General features: G+C 39.4%; 1 protein-coding gene across 2 annotated transcripts; it reads right to left on the reverse strand.

The window, feature by feature from the left end:
- Window positions 1–2,158: 2,158 nt before the first annotated feature.
- On the reverse strand, window positions 2,159–15,698 carry znf395b (zinc finger protein 395b). 2 transcript variants are annotated; one of them, XM_072443899.1, is made up of 9 exons: window positions 15,594–15,698; window positions 14,238–14,353; window positions 14,031–14,134; window positions 12,657–12,856; window positions 11,654–11,754; window positions 10,182–10,572; window positions 4,364–4,456; window positions 3,814–3,920; window positions 2,159–2,327 (listed from the first exon to the last, which is right to left on the reverse strand). In XM_072443899.1, exons 1-9 carry the CDS (start codon window positions 15,663–15,665, stop codon window positions 2,216–2,218), a joined length of 1,296 nt encoding a protein of 431 aa, XP_072300000.1. In that variant the 5' UTR covers window positions 15,666–15,698; the 3' UTR covers window positions 2,159–2,215. The 2 variants fall into 2 exon arrangements, with proteins under 2 accessions (XP_072300000.1, XP_072299999.1); XM_072443898.1 differs by having other exon boundaries at window positions 14,031–14,143.
- Window positions 15,699–24,751: the final 9,053 nt, after the last annotated feature.

The raw sequence follows: 24,751 nt of genomic DNA on the forward strand, positions 1-24,751 counted from the left end.
ACAGAGTGAATGTAACGGAGTGAATGTAACGGAGTGAATGTAACAGTGAATGTAACAGAGTGAATGTAACAGTGAATGTAACGGAGTGAATGTAACAGTGAATGTAACAGTGAATGTAACGGAGTGAATGTAACAGTGAATGTAACGGAGTGAATGTAACAGTGAATGTAACGGAGTGAATGTAACAGTGAATGTAACAGTGAATGTAACGGAGTGAATGTAACAGTGAATGTAACAGTGAATGTAACGGATCAGAGTGAATGTAACGGAGTGAATGTAGCTGAATGAAAGCAACGGATTAAATGTAACTGAGTACTAGCCACGTCTGATAGTAACCTGCAGTAGATTCCGAGTAGATTTATGTTAAATGCAGAAGAAAATCACAGCCACAGTCAAATTGTCAGTGCGTTTAATTTGAGTTTATCAATATATTTCCTTTTTATTGCTATTACAAACTTTCCCCCTCCATTCGCTCCCACAGCTTCACTGAACAACCATAACACTGGTGCCGTCACATGGGCAGGAAGGAAATACACCTCATGGAAGGAATTTGGCTGGAGTCAAACCAAATGTAGCTTATTCGTGAGTATATTCAACAAAGTGCAAAAAAAACCGATCATTCAAAATTAAAAAGAGAGAGAAAACGATGATGTGCCCAATCACAGGGGCTCCACAAGACGCTTTAAAAAAAAAAAAAAAAAAAAAGGTATAAAACACAATAGGACACAATAGTAATGTACACCATAGTTATAACCACTGTGTTACCACTGGAAGGACGTTGTAATGACATAACAGCTACTACAGTAAGCTACGACGTACGGTGACTCCGAAGAGTCAAATGTAAAGCACCACAATCAAAACGGCACGCGCTGAAATGCACAAATCAAGCGGGCAAAGGAAAAAAATGATGAAGGCAAAGACCATCTAGCAGGAAGATTAGCCTTTTTTTTGCGAATGTTTTAAGCTAAAACATAGATACATTTCCATTTTAAGTACAGGAAATAATAAGAGGAAGTTGCTGGTTTGTGATCAGAGCGAAGAAATCAGGAAGTAGCTTAAAAGAAAACAGGACTCTTACATAGGTTTAAGACCAAGGTATAGGAAAAGCAAACAATAAAATGTTAATGTTATAATTAATGTTTATCCATACAGCTACAAAAACCTGGATTAATTTAATAATAAATAATCTGATAAGACAAAATTTCAAGCTCAACTGATGGAAGCCCAACTTAAAATATCGCACAAAACCTGATGGATAGTAAATGTAAAATTGAACATATTAATCTGTATACTGTACGCTTACCTCCATGGTTGACTTGATTATTGTTAGTATTTGTAATTAACTATGATATTATTATGCGCTGGTATGATTTATAATCGTTTCTGACAGTGTTTTAGCCCTTTAAATTGGATCGTGACCGTTTATCTTTGTTTCAACATTATTTAAGAAGTGTTCAAAGTAGTTGGTGACATACAGTATACATGCATTAATGACCAATAACACATACACACACAATACATTTGTTGGCAAAATTAAAACATAAGAAAATGACAATGAGAACGTAACATATCCCATAAATCCAAACCAAAACATGTACAGTGCATTAGGTTTTTGCTACCGACTCGTAGCAAGGTTTTGTTTCCACTTAAGGCCCAAAGTTGCCGGGATTGTCTCTAGCTACGCGCAAAAACAGAAATGAAGAGTAGTTTAGCGTGCCTTGTCCCTTCAGGGCCACCGTACCGGGGGAGATACTATCTGAGCTTTGGATACAAACGGGAGAGTACTGCAGGCTTAGCACATCACGGTCAAAGTCAGTCGACAGTTAGCACCAGCGCAGACTCGTGCTCCAGAAAGAAAGGGCCGACTTACGAAGACACACACACACACACACACACACACACACAATGAAAAAAACTCCATTTGCATTCCGTCGGGAGGGAGACAAAGCAGATAAAAGTAAAAAACACGTAGAAGAAGAACAGTTTTTCCCCCGTATATATATATATATATATATATATATATATATATATATATATATATATATATATATATATATATATATATATATATATATATATATATATATATATATATATATATATATATATATATATATATATATATATATATATATATATATATATATATATATATATATATATATATATTTATAAGTCTCTGTTTGGGGTCGTTGCGCTTCTGCTTCTGAAGGTTTTAGTCGGGGAAGCGTTGGCAGGCCTTCTTCCAGCGACAGGCCGTGCACCACTGGTCCTTGCGCTCCACGCCGTAGACTTTGCGACACTTTTTGGCCTCGCTGCGTCCCTTCCTGGAGCAGAGGACGGTTACATTGACGTTACATTGACGTTACATTGACGTACATTGTAATACATTCAAATTCTGAGACAAGAACCCAGCGTTTCCCATAGATGTCGTTCAGAATATGGCAACACAGTCATTGTCTTTGAGTATAAATGTCAATGAGTGTCATATATGTCCTATTTTGGTAGTATCGTTACTTTTTGTGTGTTTAGGGGTCTATATGTGTGTGTATAAGTGTGAGATATTACTTTTAATGAGAAACTCTGAGATAAACTCATAGTACCCACAAGAACACTTTTTAGCTACTAATTAAATAGGGTTGACAAGACTAACCTGTTAATCAATAATACATTTTAGATTTTAGAATAATTGATTGATGAAAACTAAAGTCAAGCGTAAATTAGGATTTCATTATCATTTGCTGCTCACACTGACAAAAAACATGATTAGTTGTAAAAATTGTTACTTATGAATAATCGTAACATTTTATATTGTGACAAACTATTCTGTGATATATTAAACTTAATTGCACTTCTACAGCAAGAAGTTATGCATTTTAGTAATAATAATGTTTAGAAAAGCAATTTTAGCTACAAAATCAATGCATAACTTCAATCAGATAAGTTTTTGTCAAGTTTGTGTTTCTTTGAACTTTCCTTAGAACGAAGATTTTTAGATTTTCTCAAAAGTGTATTGTTTGTTGTTGAAAATACTTTGTAGACTTTGTAGTTACACGAAGACTAAAACATAATTTAAATGTCTGTGGAGACCCTCAAGGAAGTATTCAATTAAACCGTATCATTAAACACCTTTTTACTCATTTGTGGGTTTTTGGACGCTTATTTTACTTGAAAAACATTATTCAACACAACTGTTTTTGGTCTGCTCTGGCCCCTCTGCATCCCACACCAAGAGTCAATCTCAAAAGAAATCTGAAGGTGAGCTTGGACAGGTAAACGCTGACATATGAGTGAAAAATGTTTATCTTCAGAAGCAGAGATATAAGAGCAAACCAGGCTGAAATGTGATAAGAAAATACCAATACCAAAGTTCAGTAAATAAAATCGAAATTTAGATAATATTGAGAACGTTGAATGTTTGAAAATTTAAATATCGAGTTCATCATTTATTATAAAAAATGCTAAAAAACAAACTAAAATAAAACTTACAAAAGAGAATAAGGTGAGATTTCTGCAATTTTTGATTAATTTTACAGACATTTCACATTTGTCTGATAATTAAACGACACATTTCTGTTGGATTAACATAATATTGTCTGAATATGACACGGGAGATACAAATTTTTGTCAATATCGCCAACCCAAGAACCAAACTTATGTTCAACCTGGCGTTTATAATAATATTTAGGTTAATTTAAAGCACTACACGACATAATCTACATTGTTTAAAGACATTGGACATTTGAACTCCAGCTATGCATTTATTCCCGGTCCCGAATAGGACAAAAGCCGGCAGTGGTGTGAGACACAGACCTGAAGGAGCAGTGAGTGCGCGAGGGCGAGGCGCTCACGGGCTGAAGTCTGTTCTGCTGGAGCCACTGTTCGCCGACGCTGACGGAGCGACAGCGCGGCTTCGCCATCTGTCCAGAGAGACAAGAGTCACACACTGTATTCAGCCCCGGCTCAACCACAGACAAACACAAGGCTCAGGTGGTTGAGGGTCAGTGTGTCGGTTTTTGATGAGAAATGTCCAAAAGTCAGAGGCGCTGTGTGGAAGACAGAGCTAGTTTTGAGGGTAAAACAACTCCAAACAACTCAACTACATAGAATAATACATCATCACACATCATAATTACAGGGTTCCTTTGCCTATTTTTGGTGAATTATTATTACTCTTTTGTTGTTGCTGAATACTTTCTGCCCATTATATCACAAGTGAACTTTTGAGTTTGCTGATTTTTTCTGACCACCCAAAAAAGATTGACCTAAGTCAGAACTCTCCAGAACAAAAGAACAGCATTTTAACAACAGACATTTTGGCTGAGCCCATCTTAAATAAAGTGATGAAAAAGGGGAGACGTACTGGAGTGTTGCCGTGTCCAGGGGCAGCGGCGGGGGCCCAGGGCTGGGCAGTGGGGCTCCTGGGGGCCACAGACACCTGGATGGGACTGCACGCCTGTGAACATGAAGCGTAAACTTAATTAATCATAGATGTGGCTATGAACTGGTTCAGAAGTCGAAGCTGTAGTGACAAAAAGTATGGTTAATATTTTGCATTGGGTGAGTTCACACTTGGTTTGGTCCTGGTTTGATCCTGATGCAGACTTGGTTTGGTCCTGGTTTGATCCTGATGCAGACTTGGTTTGGTCCTGGTTTGATCCTGGTACAGACTTGGTTTGGTCCTGGTTTGATCCTGATGCAGACTTGGTTTGGTCCTGGTTTGATCCTGGTACAGACTTGGTTTGGTCCTGGTTTGATCCTGATGCAGACTTGGTTTGGTCCTGGTTTGATCCTGATGCAGACTTGGTTTGGTCCTGGTTTGATCCTGGTACAGACTTGGTTTGGTCCTGTTTCTAGTTCTTGCTGATGAATCAGAAAACTCCAAATGGATATCGCAGCAATGAAGTGCGTGTGATGTTATAGATTTGCCGGACGACTTTTAAAGGTCCAAAGTCAGGCTTTTGTTGGTTCCATTCTTGGAGCTTCTACACAGTGTTGTGTTGGGTTTAATGGTACTTGTCTGGATGTCGATGGTCGGCCGGAGAGCTTAGATGTTACACTTCTTTTGGACCCTCCCGACGTTACAAAACATGCAGCACTTTATTTTTAGTTTACATTTGATAAGAACTGCAGATGGCAGCACATGTTCTAGTCCTGGTTTAGTTCTTTCTGGGTTTATTCCTGGTTTAGATGAGCGACTGCAGCTAGAACATTCACAGTGCAGGGGCGCCCTCTATTGGACAATCTCCTCTGAAGCTCCTGCACAGATCTACTGTGTGCATCTTGTTTGCAGACATACATCCATGTCACACAGCAGATGTCTTTGTCGGGCTTCCATGACTAAAATTACAACCCCCAAGACGCCATTAGAGGTTCATTATTCACTATTTATAGACCCTTTTGGAGTTTGGAAACAAATACATTCTAAATTCTGTAATGGAGGCAAAGTAGAACAAAATGTGATTTCAATGAAGAAACTTGGATTAGTCTCAGATTATCACAACACTTTTTGGCAAAGAAAAGAAAACAGTCATGTAGGAGCCTGGTTCCATTTCATGTCATTTGTTTATTTAATGGGAGCTTAAGATAGTAAGACAATAAGCAATCCCGATTAATAGGTTTTCATGGACAAATATTTACAGAACTGTTGACTCACAATAGTTTTTCATTTGATCCACAGATATATTGCAAACTTTAATGCAAATGAATCTCTTTGTGAAGCTCAAACACAATTTTTAAGACTAGAAATGTGTATTTTTTCCACATTCGCTGTAATAAAAGTGAAACCACATATTCAACCATGGAAATTCTAAACCGTTTCATATTTATTATAAAGATTTGCCCTTTAGATCTGATCAATAGTCTATCAATATTGAAAAGGTGTCATGATCTAAGTGATTTTTCCTCCATTACAGAATTTTAAACATTAGTCCTTATTATTTGTGGTTCAAACTGAGCTTCTGTGAACACGACAAAGCGATTCAACTGACCGCTCGCCTCAAGTGCCGTGACATTTCGCCCGCGTCAGGCACAGAAACCCCCCTTTGTCCCCCCGGCGTTTGGGCGCAGCCGCGACCCACGCTGCACCGGTGACCTGCGCTTCACCCGACGCCGCTCAGACAGGACAAACTGTTCTGCTCTTCTGCCTCGCTTCACTCATCAAATATGCAAACACGCCGGGGCCGCTTTCGTCTGTGTTTGGAAGCGAAGAGACAAATGGATAATCAAGGCTCCCCAAAGAGTTTGAGGGAAAAGCTGTGGATGTCAGGAATATTAGGGTTATACAGGCGCAGGAGACGTTATTTATTTAGTGCGCGTCTGAAAAGCATGCTGGGAATAACACGAGTCTGAAACCGCAAAAGTCTGCGGTGTTTTAAGTTCAGATGAAAAAGTATCATTTGCGAAAACGGCAAAGAGCAACGCAGTTTACTTTGTCTAGCAGTGTTTTCAAAAGCTGAATATTTGAATGCAATAAAAATAGTATTCTTGACCTTCTTGAGCAAATCCCCTGAACTTTACCGCTATTAATGTGCGTGTAAAAGAGGATGATAAAATAAAAATCGAATAACTCTGGGATACATGTTCCAAACGAAGATATGTGTTTTTGCAAATGAAGTCAAACTATTTCAATATAAACTGCAGCACAGATAAAGCTAAAGAGTTTATTTTAATAATGATTGGCTGGCTAAAAGTGTCACATTTAAACAAAAGTGTGAAAATTGTTCAAATGCCATTAGTTTAGTGAAAATGTCCAGCTTTGGTAAAGGTTTAGTCCTAGTGTTTATAAGAGTTTTAAGTTAAAGTGCCCAAATGTATTATTATTTATTTATTATTATTCATTTACTGACCTGTCTTTAACCAGTAAAGTCTGAATGAAGTTTGTTCTGAGGCATATCACATTTTTCAACAGTTAAAGCGACACTATTAGAGACGACTACTTGCTACTGCTTTGCCTATAACGTTCCACAGTGTGTCCTTTTTGTCCATCTCCGTGGCGACGAGCATTTGAAACTACCAGGCCAGTTAACAGTGGCAACATACAGTAGTTTATTAAACCTGTAGAGCGGTTTATGCCTGCATTTTTACGCTCACCGTAAAAATGCAGGTTTTTGAGTAATAAAAACGGCGGTAAATTACAACTGTCAGACTTTAGTCGTTTAGTCGAATAATCAGTCGACCAAAGTCTTCATTAGTAATATTTTTATGGAATTGATAATGAAACGATTTATTTGAACCTCAAAAGAAAGGAGAAGACGTGTTCGCCGGAGTCTGGGAGAGAATTCTGAATTGATTCTGCTTCTTTTATTCGCTTTTTTCTTGTCTTGTCAGTGCGCAACGGGTCGAATATACGTGCGGTTTTGAAATGCCACGTTCCATTTAGTCAACGCATCAATGCACAGTCTTTAGTCGACCGAGAGCTTCTTTAGTCGACTGCAGCCCAACTCCAAACGTGTGAACGCTTTAAATTACGGGGTTGAATCTTTTGCTATCAGGCCAATTCTCACGTGCTTGTTTACCACTTGGTTTCTGTCGTTGCATGATGTTTGCTCATGGTGGAGACTGATTAAACAGACGCACACCCGCAACTCGCCCTGCACCGTGTCCCAGTAGACGACTGGAGCGCTCAAGTGTCTTTTGGGGGTGAAACGCACCGTCCCAGAGCCGCCGTGTCGGGCTCAGAGCGGGAAAAACGCAGGTCAACGCTCTGATGTGCCGTCTGCTGGTGCATGAAGAAGACTACACCGACACGATACATGATTAGACACCAGCGCATTGGTATTCAGAACAGTTACAGTCACGATTCTAATTCAAAGGGCAGTTTCAGGGTTTGCGATATTGAACGCATTTGAGTGTGTCGGACTAAAGATGTCGCAGTATCACATTTTAGTGTTACGACTGTTGAGAATGTGACCAAACAAATGTGGACTCCTTCATGTTCTGTCCTCTCTGTCTAATGCATCTTCATCCCATAGTGTAAGGTCAGTTTGATGAAATCCAACTTTATGCATTGAATTATTAGGTTCAAAAAACGTAATTATTCAAGTTGCATTATAAACGTAAGAACTAAAAAAAATAACCCTAACAAAAAACTTTGCGTTTTTAATTCAATCCAGTCAAAACATTTTTGAAAATAACTTTTTTCGGGCCGTTTCCATTGAATTAACTTTATTTGTTATTCAGAAAGTACTATTTTATAAAACTGGAGGAATAGACAATTATATTTATTATCATCATATTATATCATCATCATCATCATCATCATCATCATCAGACAATGACAGAAAGATGTCACTGCTGTTTGGCCACGTTCTCCATGATTGCGAATAATCAATAAATTGTGGTGTTTTTCCTCACACATAACTGTGACACTACAATTTGATAATGTCCAAAGTGCTCACAACAATATGTTTTTTCTAACCCAATAACCTTGAGAGTTTAGAACGCGGTTTATGGAGGATTGGTCTGTGAAAAAATTAAAATCCCAACACATGTTTTGGTTGTGACTTGGACTTGCCGTGCAGTCTGTTTGACATATTCTCTTCAGTCATAAAAGGCCACTTGGTTGTTAGTGTGGAGTCCTGCCAAGTACACGACAAAGGGCTCAAGGTTTGAAAAGCGGTAATGTAATCGCATCGTAAATTATACCATAGAGAATTGTTCGCATAACGATGATTGCGTGAAGTCACCAGGCAACTCAGTTAATAATAATAAACATAAAAAGCAGGACAGTCGAGGACAATCGGAAGCAAATGCTGACTGTGAATCCAACCAAAGTGAATATATAACACAATAAAAGCTTCCCCGGGGAGGAGAATATAGAAATCCTACTTCATTTTGAGTGGCTTGTCAACACCACAGTCTGTTAGAGGATGAGTCAGTATTACAGAGCTGTTTTGATTGACAGGTGATAAGGGGGGAAAGTATGAGATACAGTGGACTAGAGGAACCTCCACAACCATCAAACTGACTTTAAAGATTTGGTGTAAGTGAGAGTATCAAGCACAGCAGTAAAATAAAGAAAGCTTGATGCCGATGCTTTATTAGAATGTATCTCTTACTTTCCTCCAGAGCGACAACTCATGATTATTTTAGTTGTTGGTTCTTCTGTGATTATGTTTTTGATTTTTTTAATTGTACATTGAGACTTTACAAATACATTTACAACCAAACAAAGATGGAAAAATTATAACCAAAGCCTTCTAGATGGAGAATATTTACTTTTAAAAAAAGAATAATGCCAGGATCATTGTTAAAAAGATATTTTCACATGAGTTTTAGAGTCTATTAATAGTTGCAGCTTTACTTTCTTGAAAACTAGAAGACCTGGTTTTTGTCCATAAAGGAGGCAGGTCCCAGGAAAACCCACAGAACACATCAAAATTGGGACTAAACTGGGACTAAAACAGGACCAAAACAAGTCTGCACCAGAAATAAACTGAGTTCAAACCAGAAATGAGAAGGCCTAATTATTTTGACACAGTATGTGGCCTTCGCAATAAAAGGAAAATCTCAGACATAAAGACTTTTTAAGATCCTGCGGGAACCTTGTCCTCCACACCGCGTACTCCAGAACAGCAAGAAAGTGTCTGGCATTCTTTATTTGGAAGCTTCAAATTCAACACCATTAAAATTTGTCAAATCAAATCTTTTTAAGACTTTAAGACTTTCATCCACACTGTGAAATCCAGTCTCAGGATAAATACTTTTATTGGTATCAGCATTTAAACATGTTTTAATAGAAAATAGATACATCTATATCTTTGCTGTTTCCCATGGCAGTAACTGAGTTTTGGCACCATCTACTGGCTTGAGAGGGAATTACTGAGGTTATTAATAAAAGTTTTCTCAGATATGCTAGATAGCCACGCGAGACGAGAGAAATGCACAGAACAAATCGGGTGATGATTCATGGATTTAAAATCAGCACAGAAGATTCTCAGAGCTGCGTCACAGACCAAGAAAACCTCACACATCTCGGAAATTCAGAATGGAGTGTTTTTGATGGTCGTAGGGGAGAGGAATTTCTAACCAGGATTCATCAAACCAGCGTGAATGAAGCTAAAAGAAACTCCAGGTATGTTTTTGATGAGGGAACAGTGTTAAAACATGGTTCAAATCTCAAAAGTCAATTTATATACACAATAAGTGTCCTTTAAATCTGTCCAAAAGCGGTCACAAACCTGGTAGAGATGTTCAGAGTGGATCTGCCAGAAGCTGCTGGGGGCCGACTGGCTGAGGGCGCTCGGTTTGCTCTGTCCCGCTCCGGAGCTAGAGTTGGACCTGGGTCTGTGCGCGGGAGGGATCTGAAGTTCAGAGCCACCGGGAGAACCACAGGAAGGGGCCCAACCGAGGAGAGCGCTCTGGCCCCCGACCTGCTGCGGCTGCTGCTGCTGTGGCGGCGGCTGCTGCTGCTGTTGCAGCGGCGGCGGCGGCTGCTGCAGCGGCGGCTGCAGCGGCGGCGGCTGCTGCGACTGCTGCTGCAGCGGGGCCAGAGCGACCGAGGTGTCCACAGCCTCACACGAGATCTTGGTGTAGTAAAAGTCCTCCTCTCTGTGGGACTGCTCCGAGCCACTGCAGAGCAAAGGACACATGGACTTTTATAGAACTCCAAATATATCCATGAGTTGCACCAGACACAGCTTCCTGAAAATTTCATCCGTTCTTAATCTTTAATGAAGCTTTCCAAAATCTCTGTTCCGCAAAGCTTCGAGCCAAGCGCACACACACTGTCCCTTATGAGTCCCAAAGTTTACCCTAAGACGGAAATGTATGCGAAAACTGTACCTTAAAAAGTCAAACAAACTACACGAAACTCACTGTATAACTTAGAAATTGTGGAAAAGTCAAACCCGTCAACAACACTAACAATGAGAAAATAAACCCAATGGATGTTAACTTTGATGGATAGTAAAGGAATTGTGAAATGTAATCTATGGATGAAATTGTGAAATGCAGTTAATAGAGTGAGATGTGCGATGTGTGTGATTCTTATTGTTGACTGGGTGTTATTGTATAAATAATTCTTTTAAATCAGGGACTGCAGATGGAAACTGGGTCCTGTATCTAGCTTTAATCTGGTACCAGGAACAAACTTAATGTTTCTGTCCATTGTCCCTTCAAATGAAGACTTAAAACTAAACTAACTAGTCAATACACTTTTAGCATTTTTAAAATAAATGATAGAACAACCGAAACAACAGAGGACCAGCACAATAACAAAAGAAAAACGTAATTTAAAAATAAGATAGAATAAAAAAACAGAAAAAAACACAATGAACGAGAAGGACATAAGGTAGGTAAAGGAATAAACGTATAAAATAAGAGAGTGGCATCAAAAATAAATAAGAAGAATAATGAGAGCATACTAAATTTGTAATAATTGTCCCCTTTTGTCCATTGTTTCTTTTGTGTCTATTTTCATGTGGAGTCCTGAGTTTATTCTTCCCATCATGTCTCTATTGATATTAGTCCAGTCCTTATACATTTATAGCTTCAGAACCTCTGCATGGGTCCATCATATACATCACACTCCTGTCCAGATACAGTTCGAGGCCAGACAGAGCATCGAACACAGAAGACGTGTTGAAATGAAACTAACTTGGCTTGTGACAGTATTATGCTGATTAGTTTGTGAGATGAAAGTGGTGCTCACCCTAAATGCAGCACCCGGATGTGTCTCTTGATCCCCACAGAGGAAGTGAGCACCTTGCCACAGTTGGGCCACAGACACTTGTAAACGCCTTTGAACGAGCTCTGGGACAGAAAACAATACAGCCAGTTACAAACAACAAGTCATGGATTTTGTCGTCAATATAGTTTTGTTGAAATATCAGGGGGTTCATGTGTTTGGGTCCTATTTGTGCAGCGATTCAAATAAAATACATTTGGACAGGCACAACCCCCGAAAAACCATCAAAAACCCAGATAGTTTGACACATATTGTTCTAGGAATGGGGCAAGACAAGATTGGGGCCAGGAGAACGAGACGAGATGGATTTTTGACATATTAAAAATCTAATAAAATGTGTTTTTTTAATTAGTTTAAATTAGTTTTTTAAATCGCAGCTTTTTAATCTTAATAAGTTGATGAGTGCATTATATAAAAAGGTAGTATTTACCTTTTTTTAAACAAGATTGTCAATGGGCCAAGCATAAAATATGTTGTTTTACTTAACATAAATGTGCATGTGTGTGTGTGCATGTGTGTGTGCATGTGTGTGTGTATGTGTGTGTGTATGTGCATGTGTGTGTGTGCATGTGTGTGTGTGCATGTGCATGTGTGTGTATGTGCGTGTGTATGTGCATGTGTGTGTGTATATGCATGTGTGTGTGTATGTGTGTGTGTATGTGCATGTGTGTGTGTGCATGTGTGTGTGTGCATGTGTGTGTGTGCATGTGCATGTGTGTGTGTGCATGTGTGTGTGTGCATGTGCATGTGTGTGCATGTGTGTGTGTGCATGTGCATGTGTGTGTGTGCATGTGTGTGTGTGCATGTGCATGTGTGTGCATGTGTGTGTGTGCATGTGTGTGTGTGCATGTGTGTGTGCATGTGTGTATATGCATGTGTGTGTGTGCATGTGTGTGCGTGTGTGCATGTGTGTGTATGTGCATGTGTGTATATGTGCATGTGTGTATATGTACAGTTGTGTAAGTACTTTTGGTCTTTTGGCATTAAGCTCGTCGCCCTGCTCCAGCTCCATGGGCAGCCCCTCGTCAGGACTGCTGTCGGCCTCGTTGACGGACGGCGAGGGGGCGGGGCTCACGTTGCCATGGTCCCAGCTCCAATAGCCGCTGCTGCCGCTGTCCGACAGCTCGCCTCCGCCACACTCCATGTCCACAGACGAGCCGGACGCGGCTGTAAGAAGCAGATATAATGCACTACTTATAAAAACATGTGTGACAGATGTGGAACGAGAGACTGTTTCCTATTGTTTACACTGTACTTTGCCATAAAATATCTAAAAAAATAAATTCACAAATCATTTAGATCAGTAACTAAGGCCTAGAACTCACTAAATTACAACAAAAATCTGCATTTTAGTTTAGCCCCCTTATCATTTTAGCCTGACTTAACGAATCCCCATAGCGATAGAATTAGACAGGAAGTAGTGGTGCTAACACTGAGCTAGCCACGAGCTGTTGTGCTCAGAGCCCATAAAGGCAGGAACATATTTGTTTTGATTTAACTGCCATCTCCATGGAAACAAGAAGGTGGTGGACCCTATAGTGCACTTTTGTAACTATTTTTTTTTTTTTTATATTTGCTTTTTCCCCCTCTAATCACTTTGCCCATGAGGGGATTTTAGATTTAAAATTTAGGTTAATAATAATAATTTCCTTCCAATTTTTTTTACAAACATATCTAGTAATTCCTTGACAGTGACCAGTGTATATATTAATCGTCTTAAAATACAGTTTTTCGTGTTGAAAAGAGTGAAGATGCTGTTTATTGTTCTTTGTTTTAGCTGACAGCAGGTGATCACACTTCTGCCAATGTGACAACAATCTATTTCCACACAATCTAACGTAATCAGTCTTTGCACGTGATCAGCTATTTTTACTTTCAGACAAATCTGCTTCAACTTCGGGACTAAAAGATGCTGCCATTGCAACTTGAAGGTTTGTAGCAATATACTATTGTTAAAAGGCATCATATTATGCAAAAACAACTTTTATGAGCATTAAACGAGTTATATAAAAGGACAAATATGATAATTATGTCTTAAACAGATAAAGAAGAATTATTTTTTTTAAAGCAACAGTATGTAACTGGAGGTGTAAAGTTCATGGATGCTGAAGAGTTAAACCCATACTACTACAGTCTCCATGGAGATTGATTCATTTCATGCCATACTGTTGAATATCAAGGGCTACATTTAAGACACAAGCAAACGGAAACAAAGTCACTATAAGAGTCGGGTTTGTGGAGATGCAAGCTCACTCACAGTAGGTTCATAGATACATTTTTAGTGCGATAAAAACAATGGCGTTTACGTTTTAAATGTGGTTGTGTGTAAGGTGGTACAGACCTGGTCCTGGCTCGGTCTGGGGTGGACTCTGCACCACTGGACTGCAGGAGAGACTGGTCAGGACCATAGCAGCCATGATCTCGTCCATCTCCACCGACTCAGGGCTGCGCACACTGAACACACTGTAATTAACTCTGATCTGATGTCGATTACTGTGTCTCTAAATTGAATGAATAAAATCAAATGGTCAGACGTGGTGTCCCTCACCTGCAGGATGTGTCTGCATTATTGAGCTGTGTTGATGGTCCCGGTGACCGGCTGGTCCAGTTTGGAGTCTTGTTCGGTCTCCTTTCAGAGATGGTCTTTTCAGTTTGTGCACATGCCTGCAGAAAGAACCGGTACATTGTAATAACATTGAGGTATTAAATGGCCACTATAAAGACTAAGAATACATCTCGAGAGAGCAAGTGTGACGTGCCACAAACGTAGTGCATGAAAGTTAAGTCCAATATTTTCTTCCAAACCGGCTGGTGCCCAGATTCAGGACTAAACATGAGGAATCAACGTTTCAGTTTTATGCAGCTAAAATGTGGAATCGTTTTGAGTCAAGTATTTACTCTGACAACGTTCAAATCTTTGCTTTAAACAGCTCTGTTTTCACTGTGGATTTTGACTGAAGGATTTTATTTGCACTTTTCTCTTTCATTTCTTTTACTGTTTCTTCTGCACTCTTCTCTAAAGAGTAAATGTTATGCTGATTACTGGTATTTCTTTTTTATTTGATAGCATTGTGATTTTAATTCATCTTTTCTTGTTCTGTAAAGCACTTTGAACTACGTTGTGTACAAATGCTCTACAAATAAGCTTACCTTGCTTAGTCCACTTTTGCTTTTTCACCACTGACCAATGAGCAATCTCTTATAACTCAGTACTAAAGAACTCAACAACGTTTTATCTAGATGTGATATTTCTGGCGTGCACAGCGATTGTGAGAGGCATTTTTGTTTGAAAAGTAGGATTGCGTTCAAAGTGCACATCTTTTAAAAACACCCAGGAGCATTAACATTTGAGAAAACAGAGATTTGACCTGCTAAACTTAAACAAGAATCACATGTGCTTCTGAACGTGTTTGTTGACGTCTAAACCAGGGCTGCAATTGCATTAGAATCAAAATCGCAATTTGCAATGGCTGCAATTTTTGAAGTACAATCATTTCCTCCACAAAAAAACTACACAAAATATCCTGTCGCCTGAAGTTTAGATATGTACAAACATCACTTTATTATTACTTTGCCAGTTCAGATAAGTGTTTGAGTGTTTTTGTCAATTCTCCAAGACGTGTTTAAAATGTGAACTTTGAACAAAATTCTATCACCAAAACAGAAATCACAAATCATGTCAGAAAAATCATAATTCAATTACATATTCTATAGTAAGCACAAGTACAGGGTTAGCAGCTTTTTACATGACATTTTGTCATGACGTTCAGTAATTATATATATAATTATATATAAGTATATATATATAATTATATATAAGTATATATATATATAGTTATAGTTATAGTTATATATATATATATAGTAGATATCAGAAAGGCTCGAGGCCAAACAAAGTAATGACCTGCATGTTAATCGCTGTTGTGGGCTGAGCCGTAGAGTGAGGTGGTCTCTTCTCTGGTCCCATAGCTGCCATGGTGCCACTGCACTGTAAAAGGGACACTGCTCCCTGCGAAAGACAAACAAATATAACATACACCATTATAATGAGGGAAATAACATTAACACATTTTTAATCAACACTGTTGATATTAACATTTGTGAGGAATAGTGTATGCTCACTAACAATTTCAAAACCACAATGATAAAAAAATATATTTTTTACACAATAGTTGTCAAAACTATCGAAGCCCAGACACTTATCAATATAGAGTAGTATTGAAACTAGATACTCATTCGATAAAAATAAACACTGAAAAAATTCAAACAGGACCAGTTTTTGAAATTATCTTGAGCCCTATTTATTAATGGAAAATATAGGATCGAGCATTTTCCTTAGTATCGAAATCAAATGTAAAATTTTAGTATCATGACAACACTGCACAATAGATTTAAGCCCCATTCAAACATGCAGCCTGACCTGGGAATTTACCTGCATTTTGCAGCGACGTGTGAATGAAGCCAGAATTGATTTCCCTGCATTTTTGAGTAGGCAATTTACCAGGGAAATTAGAACACATTTTGCGTTCCAGTTGTCCTTGAAAGTTGTATTTTCCAAGCTGACACTGACACTGCTTACACTGACTTGTAAATTCACAATGGAACAGCCTCATATCTTGGAATTCCTTCTTGGAAACTCGGGCAACATTTCAGAATCCAGAGTTAGACAAGTTAGATAATCCAACATGGCTGCGCCCTGCATTTGAATAACGCGTTTACAACAGGTAAAATATTGATAGTTTTTGGTTTATTTTACGTTTAGTTTCTCTCTACGCTCTCTCTGTTTGTGAATCTGCGCCGCTGTTGAGTCACTGCAGTTTTAAAGGATCTGTGATGCTAATGTTGCTAACGTCAACACGGAGCAAATATCAACAAAAGCAACAATTCACTCTCAGACATTGCTTTATAAATTGTAAATGTGAAAACACTGTCCGAATGAATATATTTACTTAATTGGATCTGCATTTTGGCTGATTGGAGCACTTTCCTGGTTTGTATTACTTGTTTTGAGTCGTTAACTGTGATCCACTGTGCATAGTTTTTCTGATTTGACACTGGAACACAGAAACTCTGAGAATTACGTCTCTCCAAGTTCCATGTTCTGACCTCAGAGGACCAATGAAACGCAGCAAAAAGCAGCATGTGTGAATAAAGCCAGAAAACCACTGCTAATTTCTATGGTTACGAGTTTGGTTTCCATGGTTACACTGTGCATTAAGTTCTATTTACCTTAAGTTTAAATGATACAGTAGATTGCTGTTAATCGCTGTTGTGGGCTGAGCAGGGGTGCCCAAAGTTAGGCCTGCGGGCAAAACTTGGCCCCCCAGGAAGTCTAATTAGGCCCACAAAAGGTGTGCTGAGATTCATTAGGAGTGTATATTTGATTATATTTTGTGCTGAAAAGACTGTTAGGAGACCAAATCAAGTCTATTCCCTAAAAACATGTTAATAAAGGACAATTTAATCATCAACTCTTTGCAAATACATTTTTAAAATGCAAGACAAAACTAGGTTAGGCCCTCGGCATGCTCATACATATTCATTTTGGCTCGCCGAGGAGGATGCCAGATTAAGTGTGAACAGAGCAATGTTCTGGGACTGAAGCGTGTGTGAATGTGTGTTCTGAGAATTAAACCTGAATGAAAAGAAAATTAAACCTGAATCCCAGACCAAAATACGACCAGCGCAAAATCCAAAACAGGAAGAAAACAAGTAGCACAGAAGAGAAAATCATGGTACATTTGAATCTATCTGTTCCAGTCTCTCATCCATGGATTTGTGACTTGGGTCTTTTTAATGGAGTCCACAGACAGTCCTCAGATTGTGACAGATTTCAGAATTTAAAGCAAGAAATGTGCCTATTTGTTTCTTAATTAAATGATTAACAGTCTGCATAGTTTATCTTCATTAAATACATATTGAAAAACATTTTTGTTTGCTTTTACTTAAAACAAATATGGGGAAAACAACTAACCCTAACCCCTACATAAATATTGATGTATTTTACTATACATTAAATTCAAGCCAAATCATATCAATGTCTCAAATACGTAGCCAGCCTCATGGATTAGCAAACGTACAACAGTAGGCCCAAAGTACACTATACAAATAACAGTAGTCCATCACTGTTAAATGACGAGTTCATTGGATAATCTGACCAGGATGACGACAGATCTAGCGTTGTTTCCAGGACGATGGCGTTAATGTGCTCGTCAGACATAATCTTTGGTTTGGGTGCCTTTCACGGTGCCTTCACCGAAGCCCTCAGCTACAGGGGTAAAATGGGGTAACGGTGCGTTTTGGGAACACAGGAAAAAAGGTGTCCGAGCTTACTGCATCTAGAAACATCTAGAAACGTCCAGAAATGTCTAGGAATCCTTTACTAAAGATATGATTATATATTATACACAGTGCTGGATTTACTACCTATATATGACAAATTATGATTTAAACTTCAACAAAGCAAAAACAATGAGCTGGGTTTCAGAATCATGAGTTATTAGAACTGTTGCCATGGTGATTAAAATGTTTAAAGGCAAGGCAAGTTTATTTGTAGAGCACATTTCATACACAAGGCAATTCAAAGTGCTTCACAGCAGGAAAAATGCATTAAAATCACAAAGAAATTACAGAAACAGAAATACAATAAAATTCACTAAATTAAAAATTAGCAATCCAACTGATTGTCTAAACTAATAAAATCACAAACAAAAGAGAAGAGTGCAAAGAAAAAATCCTTTCAGTCATATGCGCAGTTAAACAAAACTGTTTTTAGCTTAGATTTGAACATTGTCAGAGTAGAAGCCTGTCCCACATCTTCAGGAAGACTGTTCCAGATTTTAGCTGCATAAAACTGAAACGCTGATTCCCCATGTTTAGTCCTGACTCTGGGCACCAGCAGGAGGCCGGTCCATGTTTTGTCCTGACTCTGGGCACCAGCAGGAGGCCGGTCCATGTTTAGTCCTGACTCTGGCACCAGCAGGAGGCCGGTCCATGTTTAGTCCTGACTCTGGCACCAGCAGGAGGCCGGTCCATGTTTAGTCCTGACTCTGGCACCAGCAGGAGGCCGGTCCATGTTTAGTCCTGACTCTGGCACCAGCAGGAGGCCGGTCCATGTTTAGTCCTGACTCTGGCACCAGCAGGAGGCCGGTCCATGTTTAGTCCTGACTCTGGCACCAGCAGGAGGCCGGTCCCTGAGGTCCTCAGAGTCCGAGATGGTTCATATGGCACTAACATATCCAAGATGTACTTTGGTGCTAAACACTTTATTATTTTTAATTATGAATCTAGAAATGTGCTGCGTTGTGGCAGTTGTTTTTTTCATCTAACAAACGGGTTGAAATGAGGACAGTCTTTAATTCTCCCCTTTTCCCCCGCGCCTGAACGCATCTCAAAGCCCGATTCTCCTGCAGCTCTCGTCCAATCAGCGCCGCGGATCCGTAGTAAACAAGCGGCGCGGCGTGGGAGGAGCGTGGCCTGTGATTGGCTGCTTTCGGGGTCGGCCGCACACGCCTCCGCTCGTGCAACGTGTTCGGGCACGAGTTTGACCGGGAGGCTCCGCGCCGCACGGCCGAAACAACACATAAAAGAGCCTTTTACTGCACAAAAAGCGGACGAGCGTTGATAGCACGTTTTGCGACGTTTAAAGTGAAAGTGGGTGTGTTTTACATGGTCTGAATACGCGAAAAAGCTCGTCGACGCGCGCCGACGAAATCAAAATCACCCCCAAAAACAACGTCTGCGATTAAACACACGCTCGTTTCGATATGCACGAATAACAACACACGTTATCAACCAACGTGCAGCAAAATAGACAAAAACAGCACGGCAAGATAATGCGCATTAAGCTTTCAAAATAGTCTTTTACCGACTGCGCACGACGCCGGGCGAAAGCGTTCATTCAATGTCCCGTCAACGACAATCTCACCGCAAAAACACGCGAATGTCCCGTCGATCCGCAGCATATGTCCCCGGGTCCTCCTCCGTGTGTCGTTTGCGTGTTCTTCTCCGGCCGGCGACGCAGATTTGAGACGAAAGAAGTGAAACAACAACAGCCCCCCCCGCCGGCCCCGCTTCGTCCCTCCGCGATCACGAAAACAACGCGTTACCCGCCGTCTTTTTTTCCACGCACAATAACGTTCGTATTTGTGGCACTTACAGATGCCGGTGGTCCTGTCCTGGTGGGCTCGACACTAGCCGCCGCCACCGCCTCCTCCTCCTCGCCGGTGTCTCGCGGTCTTGTCTACGCCGGGGAGAGAAGGGGGTTGGTCGGGACGGGCGCGGGCTACGTGTGCGCGCCGAGCGGACCAATGCCGGCCGGCGCGTCATGACAGCTGCGCGCGGGCTTCTTCTGTACAATGCGCGGCGTGACGTGTGGCGTGTTGTGCAGGATCTACGTTACTGCGTGTTTTGCCGGTTATAGCAGAGTTTGCTGGTCATTACTGTACTCAAAAGTTGCATTTAGGTAGGTTTATTCTGAGTGATTCTGTATTGTCCTGCGTTACAGGCTGGAGTGATCTGAAAATTCCTGTTTTCACATACCCCCTATCCCCGCCCACATCCCTGCAGTTTGTTTGAGAAATGTAGTGACGCATGTAGGGCTAAAATGAATGAATGAATGAAAATATGTACAGGACAATGTGCTGCTTGCTGTGGTGAAACGTCACAATGAAGAGCGTTACAGTTCTTCAGTTTTGAACAGGAAGTCAATGAACCTGTTTCTATTTCTAAACCGTTTTTGATATTGCAGTTTACAATAAAAACATGTAAAGTTATGATGGACTGTTGTTATGGTTCAATGCTTGAATATAGATGTATGTAATATAACAAAGCAAAAAGAAAAAGAGTAGTCTGTAGAAAGTCAGTCCCTTTTGTATCCGTCCCATTCGTCCCAATGTCCAGCAAATTTGTCCTTTTGCCAAAAGTACTTTCCACAGGTATCCATCTATCATCTCCATTGTTGGAGATTTACATCCCAAATAACATTGTTTTAAAGTCAAATTGAATGTTGAAAACCAATAGGTTTAAAGGACTGAAACATCACCATGGCCCTTATTTTAAAAACCTTTTTCATTTTTTTTCAAACAGCTCTTTTTGGCAAATAATATGCACAATATTAACATTTTACATATTTTCAAAACAACACAAAATACCAAATTATTATTACTTTTACCCATTTCACCCATAATTAAAGAAATATATTGTAAACTTCTTCATCCTTTTTGGGAAGTTAGATATAAATGACTATTGTAAAGGATTATTTAGTTACTATTGTTTGCCTCCAGTACAACCCACTGTGTGATTGTTCTTTCTCCTCAGTGGAGATGATGTTTCCAACATTGTTAATACAAAGCCCTAGATATTGTGATATGGAACCCATTTTAGGTGACGTTTGTTTCTTCTTTACATTAATTCTTGTAGGCTACAGATGACTGTAGCCTACATTTTAATGTATTTAAAATAAGACAGCTGGTATAAGCAGATAGGAGCGCACTGCTGCGCGTAAAACCACGATGATGTAGGTGAAGGGTTACTGCAGATCATCCTCCTCTCTCCTCTCTCTACTGTTCTCTCTCCTCTTCTCTCATCCTCTCTCTCTTCTCTCATCTCTCCTCTCCCATCTTCCTTCCTTTCGCTCTGCTCTCCCATGTCTCTTTTCTCTCCTCTCTCCTCTCTCCTCTCTCCTCTCTCCTCTCTCCTCTCTCCTGTCTTCCTGTCTTCCTCTGTGTCTGGTACATGTTAGTTTCCATGTTCCCTGAACGCATCACTTTTTGTGTCATGGTTCCTGTTTATTCCGGTCTGGTAGAATTCAACTGTGGCTGGATGTGTTTTTACGCACACCAGAAATCTGATCATAATGTGATTTCTGGAGTTGTCCTGAAAATGATTGCTTTATCATCAACATGTGATTATTGTCAGATTTGGTCTTTGTTATAAGATTATTAAAAGGGACATGCAAACATCAGATTTTGTTCTGATCTTGGCTTCTGATCACACATCAGATTTTGCGATTTGCATGGTATTTAAATAATATCAATAATATTAAAGATCCAGAAATCAGATAATAATCAGATTTTGGTGTGCATGTGAACATTTGAGAACATTCTCAAATGTGCAGGTTTTGACCAGGAAAATTATGCATGAAAAGAGCAACTTAATTTGTCAAATGTAGCCAATAACCTGCTTTTCCCCCCCAATTTGCAACAGCTTCTGTATTTTACTGAGCCGAGGATGCAATAAAAACAACTGGTGTTCATCCATGTTAAATGTCCCATTATGACTATTTTTATCCCTGCGCAGGGTGATGTCATTGTAACAGCCCGACATGTCATGGGAATCTTGCAATAACACATTCATCTGACTCACATTCTGCAGAGAACCAAATGCTTCAGCAGCCATCCTTTATTACTGTGTTATAAACATACAGCTTCAGAGTAAAGAGAGGCTAATTAACATTTATATAAATGTTCAATGGTCCAAATCTTATTGTATGTGTAATATAGTACAGTCGGAATCAGTGGTAAATTTACATGGTCCATAAAATCCAGATAACTATGATAATCAGATAACTCAGTATCAGATCAGTGTGTGAGAGAGAAACCTCATCATCAAAAACACCCAGTGACACATGTTAAATTTAATTCGTGGATTTTTAGAGTAACTGTCATTTGGAGTATAATGAATTATAAAACAACTATTTCAATCTGTAATATTTTCTCTTTCATTTTTGTCTTTGCCACATTAGTTTGTCCTTTTCATGCATACTTTTTGTCAAAACCTGCGCAGAAAATGTGAATAATCAGAAAGAAATCAGATTCCTAAACCCGATTGGCCATGTTTGCATGCACGCTGAAAATCTGATGGTTCACATGTGGCAAAGACAAAAATAAAGAGTATAAAAAATATTTAAAGATCAGAAGCATTATTTCAAAATTTGACATTTTACTTTGTCTTCCAAAAACAACGGTTAAAAACGCCGTAATGAACTGACACAGGTCACCAGGTGTTGTGGAAGATCATGTTTCTCTTGTGCTTGTTAACACCCACAGATCTAATTATGGGTTATCTGGTCATTGTAGTTATTGCATTTTTACTGGCCATGTAAATGTGCCATCACTGTCCTGTAAATTGTGCATCATTTCTTCTTAAATGTATAAATCTTAGTTTGAAATGTCCTCTTTTGTGACGTGTCTAATCCCTACATGAAGGTGTTTGTCGTGGTGAAGCTCCTACACAGCTCTATAGCATGAAGTCATATCAGGAAGTGCCAGTGGAGGGAGCAGTGCCAAGTATATTCATCTGGATTTGACTACAGATCAAACCAAAGCCCAAATATTGTTCCAAATAAATACTTTTTTTCAGTAAAGTAACACTAACAACAGTATCACTTATGTCATATTGCACATCTATTGACACAGAAATCTGCTTTAACATGTGTGCTTTATCCACCCAGGGGCAGATTGACCAAAGTGTGGCAGGCAATCTGCACCTCTGCTCCCTCCCGTCTCCAGTGAAACATTAATACAGGCAAGGTAAGTAAACGGCTTGATGTACTGTGTTTATGTTTATACGCAATCCAAAAATCTGACCATTACCTGATTTCTGGAGTTATCAGATTTCTGACAAGTTGGATTTATTTCTGATTGTTCAAACTTGTGCAGGTTTTGACGGGGCAAAAAGGGCACACTAATGTGGCAAAGACAACAATCAAAGAGAAAATGGTAAAGATTGGAAAGTTTTATTTTAAAATGAATGTATTTTGTCCTTCAAATACAACAGTTACTTTTGGATTTATGTTGTGCTCGTCAACAATCAAATCTGATCTTATTATTGGGTTTTCTGATTATTCTAGTTATCTGAGCAGACATGACTCAAAAAGACAAAGTAACACAACTCGCACATATTACCGGTACTAATAGATTACCAAAATATTCTGAATTAAATGTATAATTTCGACAGTGCTGCACAGTGTTATTCACCACTATTTAATCACGACAAACTGCCCACGTGAGGCGGAATGGGGGCCAGGCTGTGTGTCACTTTGGGTGGATTAGTGTGGCCTGTCTGCGCCCCGTCCCACCAGACATCCAGTCAGCAGGGATTTCGGAGGCTGGGAGTGTAACCCAATCCAGACTCATTAAGTACTTTGGCCCAATGACAGCTGCCGCGACGGACCCAGACTCAAGCAGATCATGGATTTAGATTGATTTATTTCATCTTTAGTAAGGACACAAGTTCCATAGCTGAGAAAATATAATGTATGATAGCATTTTGTTTTAGGATAAACAATAAACCAGTGAAGTAGAAGAATGAAATCAATATAATGAAGCATTTATCCACAGAAGCTTTGACTGTTTAGTGCAGTTTTTTTAAACATTTGAAAATATTCCACGCACTTGTATTTAACGCAGAAAATATTGTCCGTGCCACTGTATCTGGTTCTTTCAATTTGGTAATGATTGTGATTGTTTTGTTTTCTTTTTTGGGGAAGAAGATGCTCACGAGTCCTGACTCTCCAATATGGTAATTAATTAATTAATCATTGAATTTGTTTATTTATTTCAGGGGCTGTAAATCTGCCAGAATTAGCCAAACGGCATGTGTAGTTCCATGACAGCTGTTGCAGTCTAAAAGGGGAATTTAGAGAATCACATGCATCTCAGAACATTTTTGTAAAGGTCTAAACCACAACAGGTCTTTATAGCTCCACAAAAACTGAATAGTTTGCCATTCCTAATAATATTTGGCTCTTATTTAGAAATATTGGAGATAGAAGAGTCAGCTAAGAGGGGTTATTCTAGGTTCTTGGTCTTACAAAATCTTAATGACCTTTCATTCGTTTACATTCAAAAGCAGTGAAACCACTGTTCTTCCTGCTGTAAAACTTGACCACATTATCCCTCCATCTTACATTAGTGAATACATTTAAATTTCAAACAGTCCCAATTGCATAACAATAGGGATCTGTTCAGAGGTTATCCTTTCTATCAGTGGTGCCTGGGTGTGTCTGGTCAGTGTGTTGACAAAAGTTTAAGTGTGAACTATGTAAGGAATCAATTTAGG

This window comes from Eucyclogobius newberryi, unplaced genomic scaffold (genome assembly GCF_026437365.1).
Source record: "Eucyclogobius newberryi isolate DKJ021-1_F unplaced genomic scaffold, fEucNew1.0.hap1 SCAF_1, whole genome shotgun sequence".
NCBI lineage: Eukaryota > Metazoa > Chordata > Actinopteri > Gobiiformes > Gobiidae > Eucyclogobius > Eucyclogobius newberryi.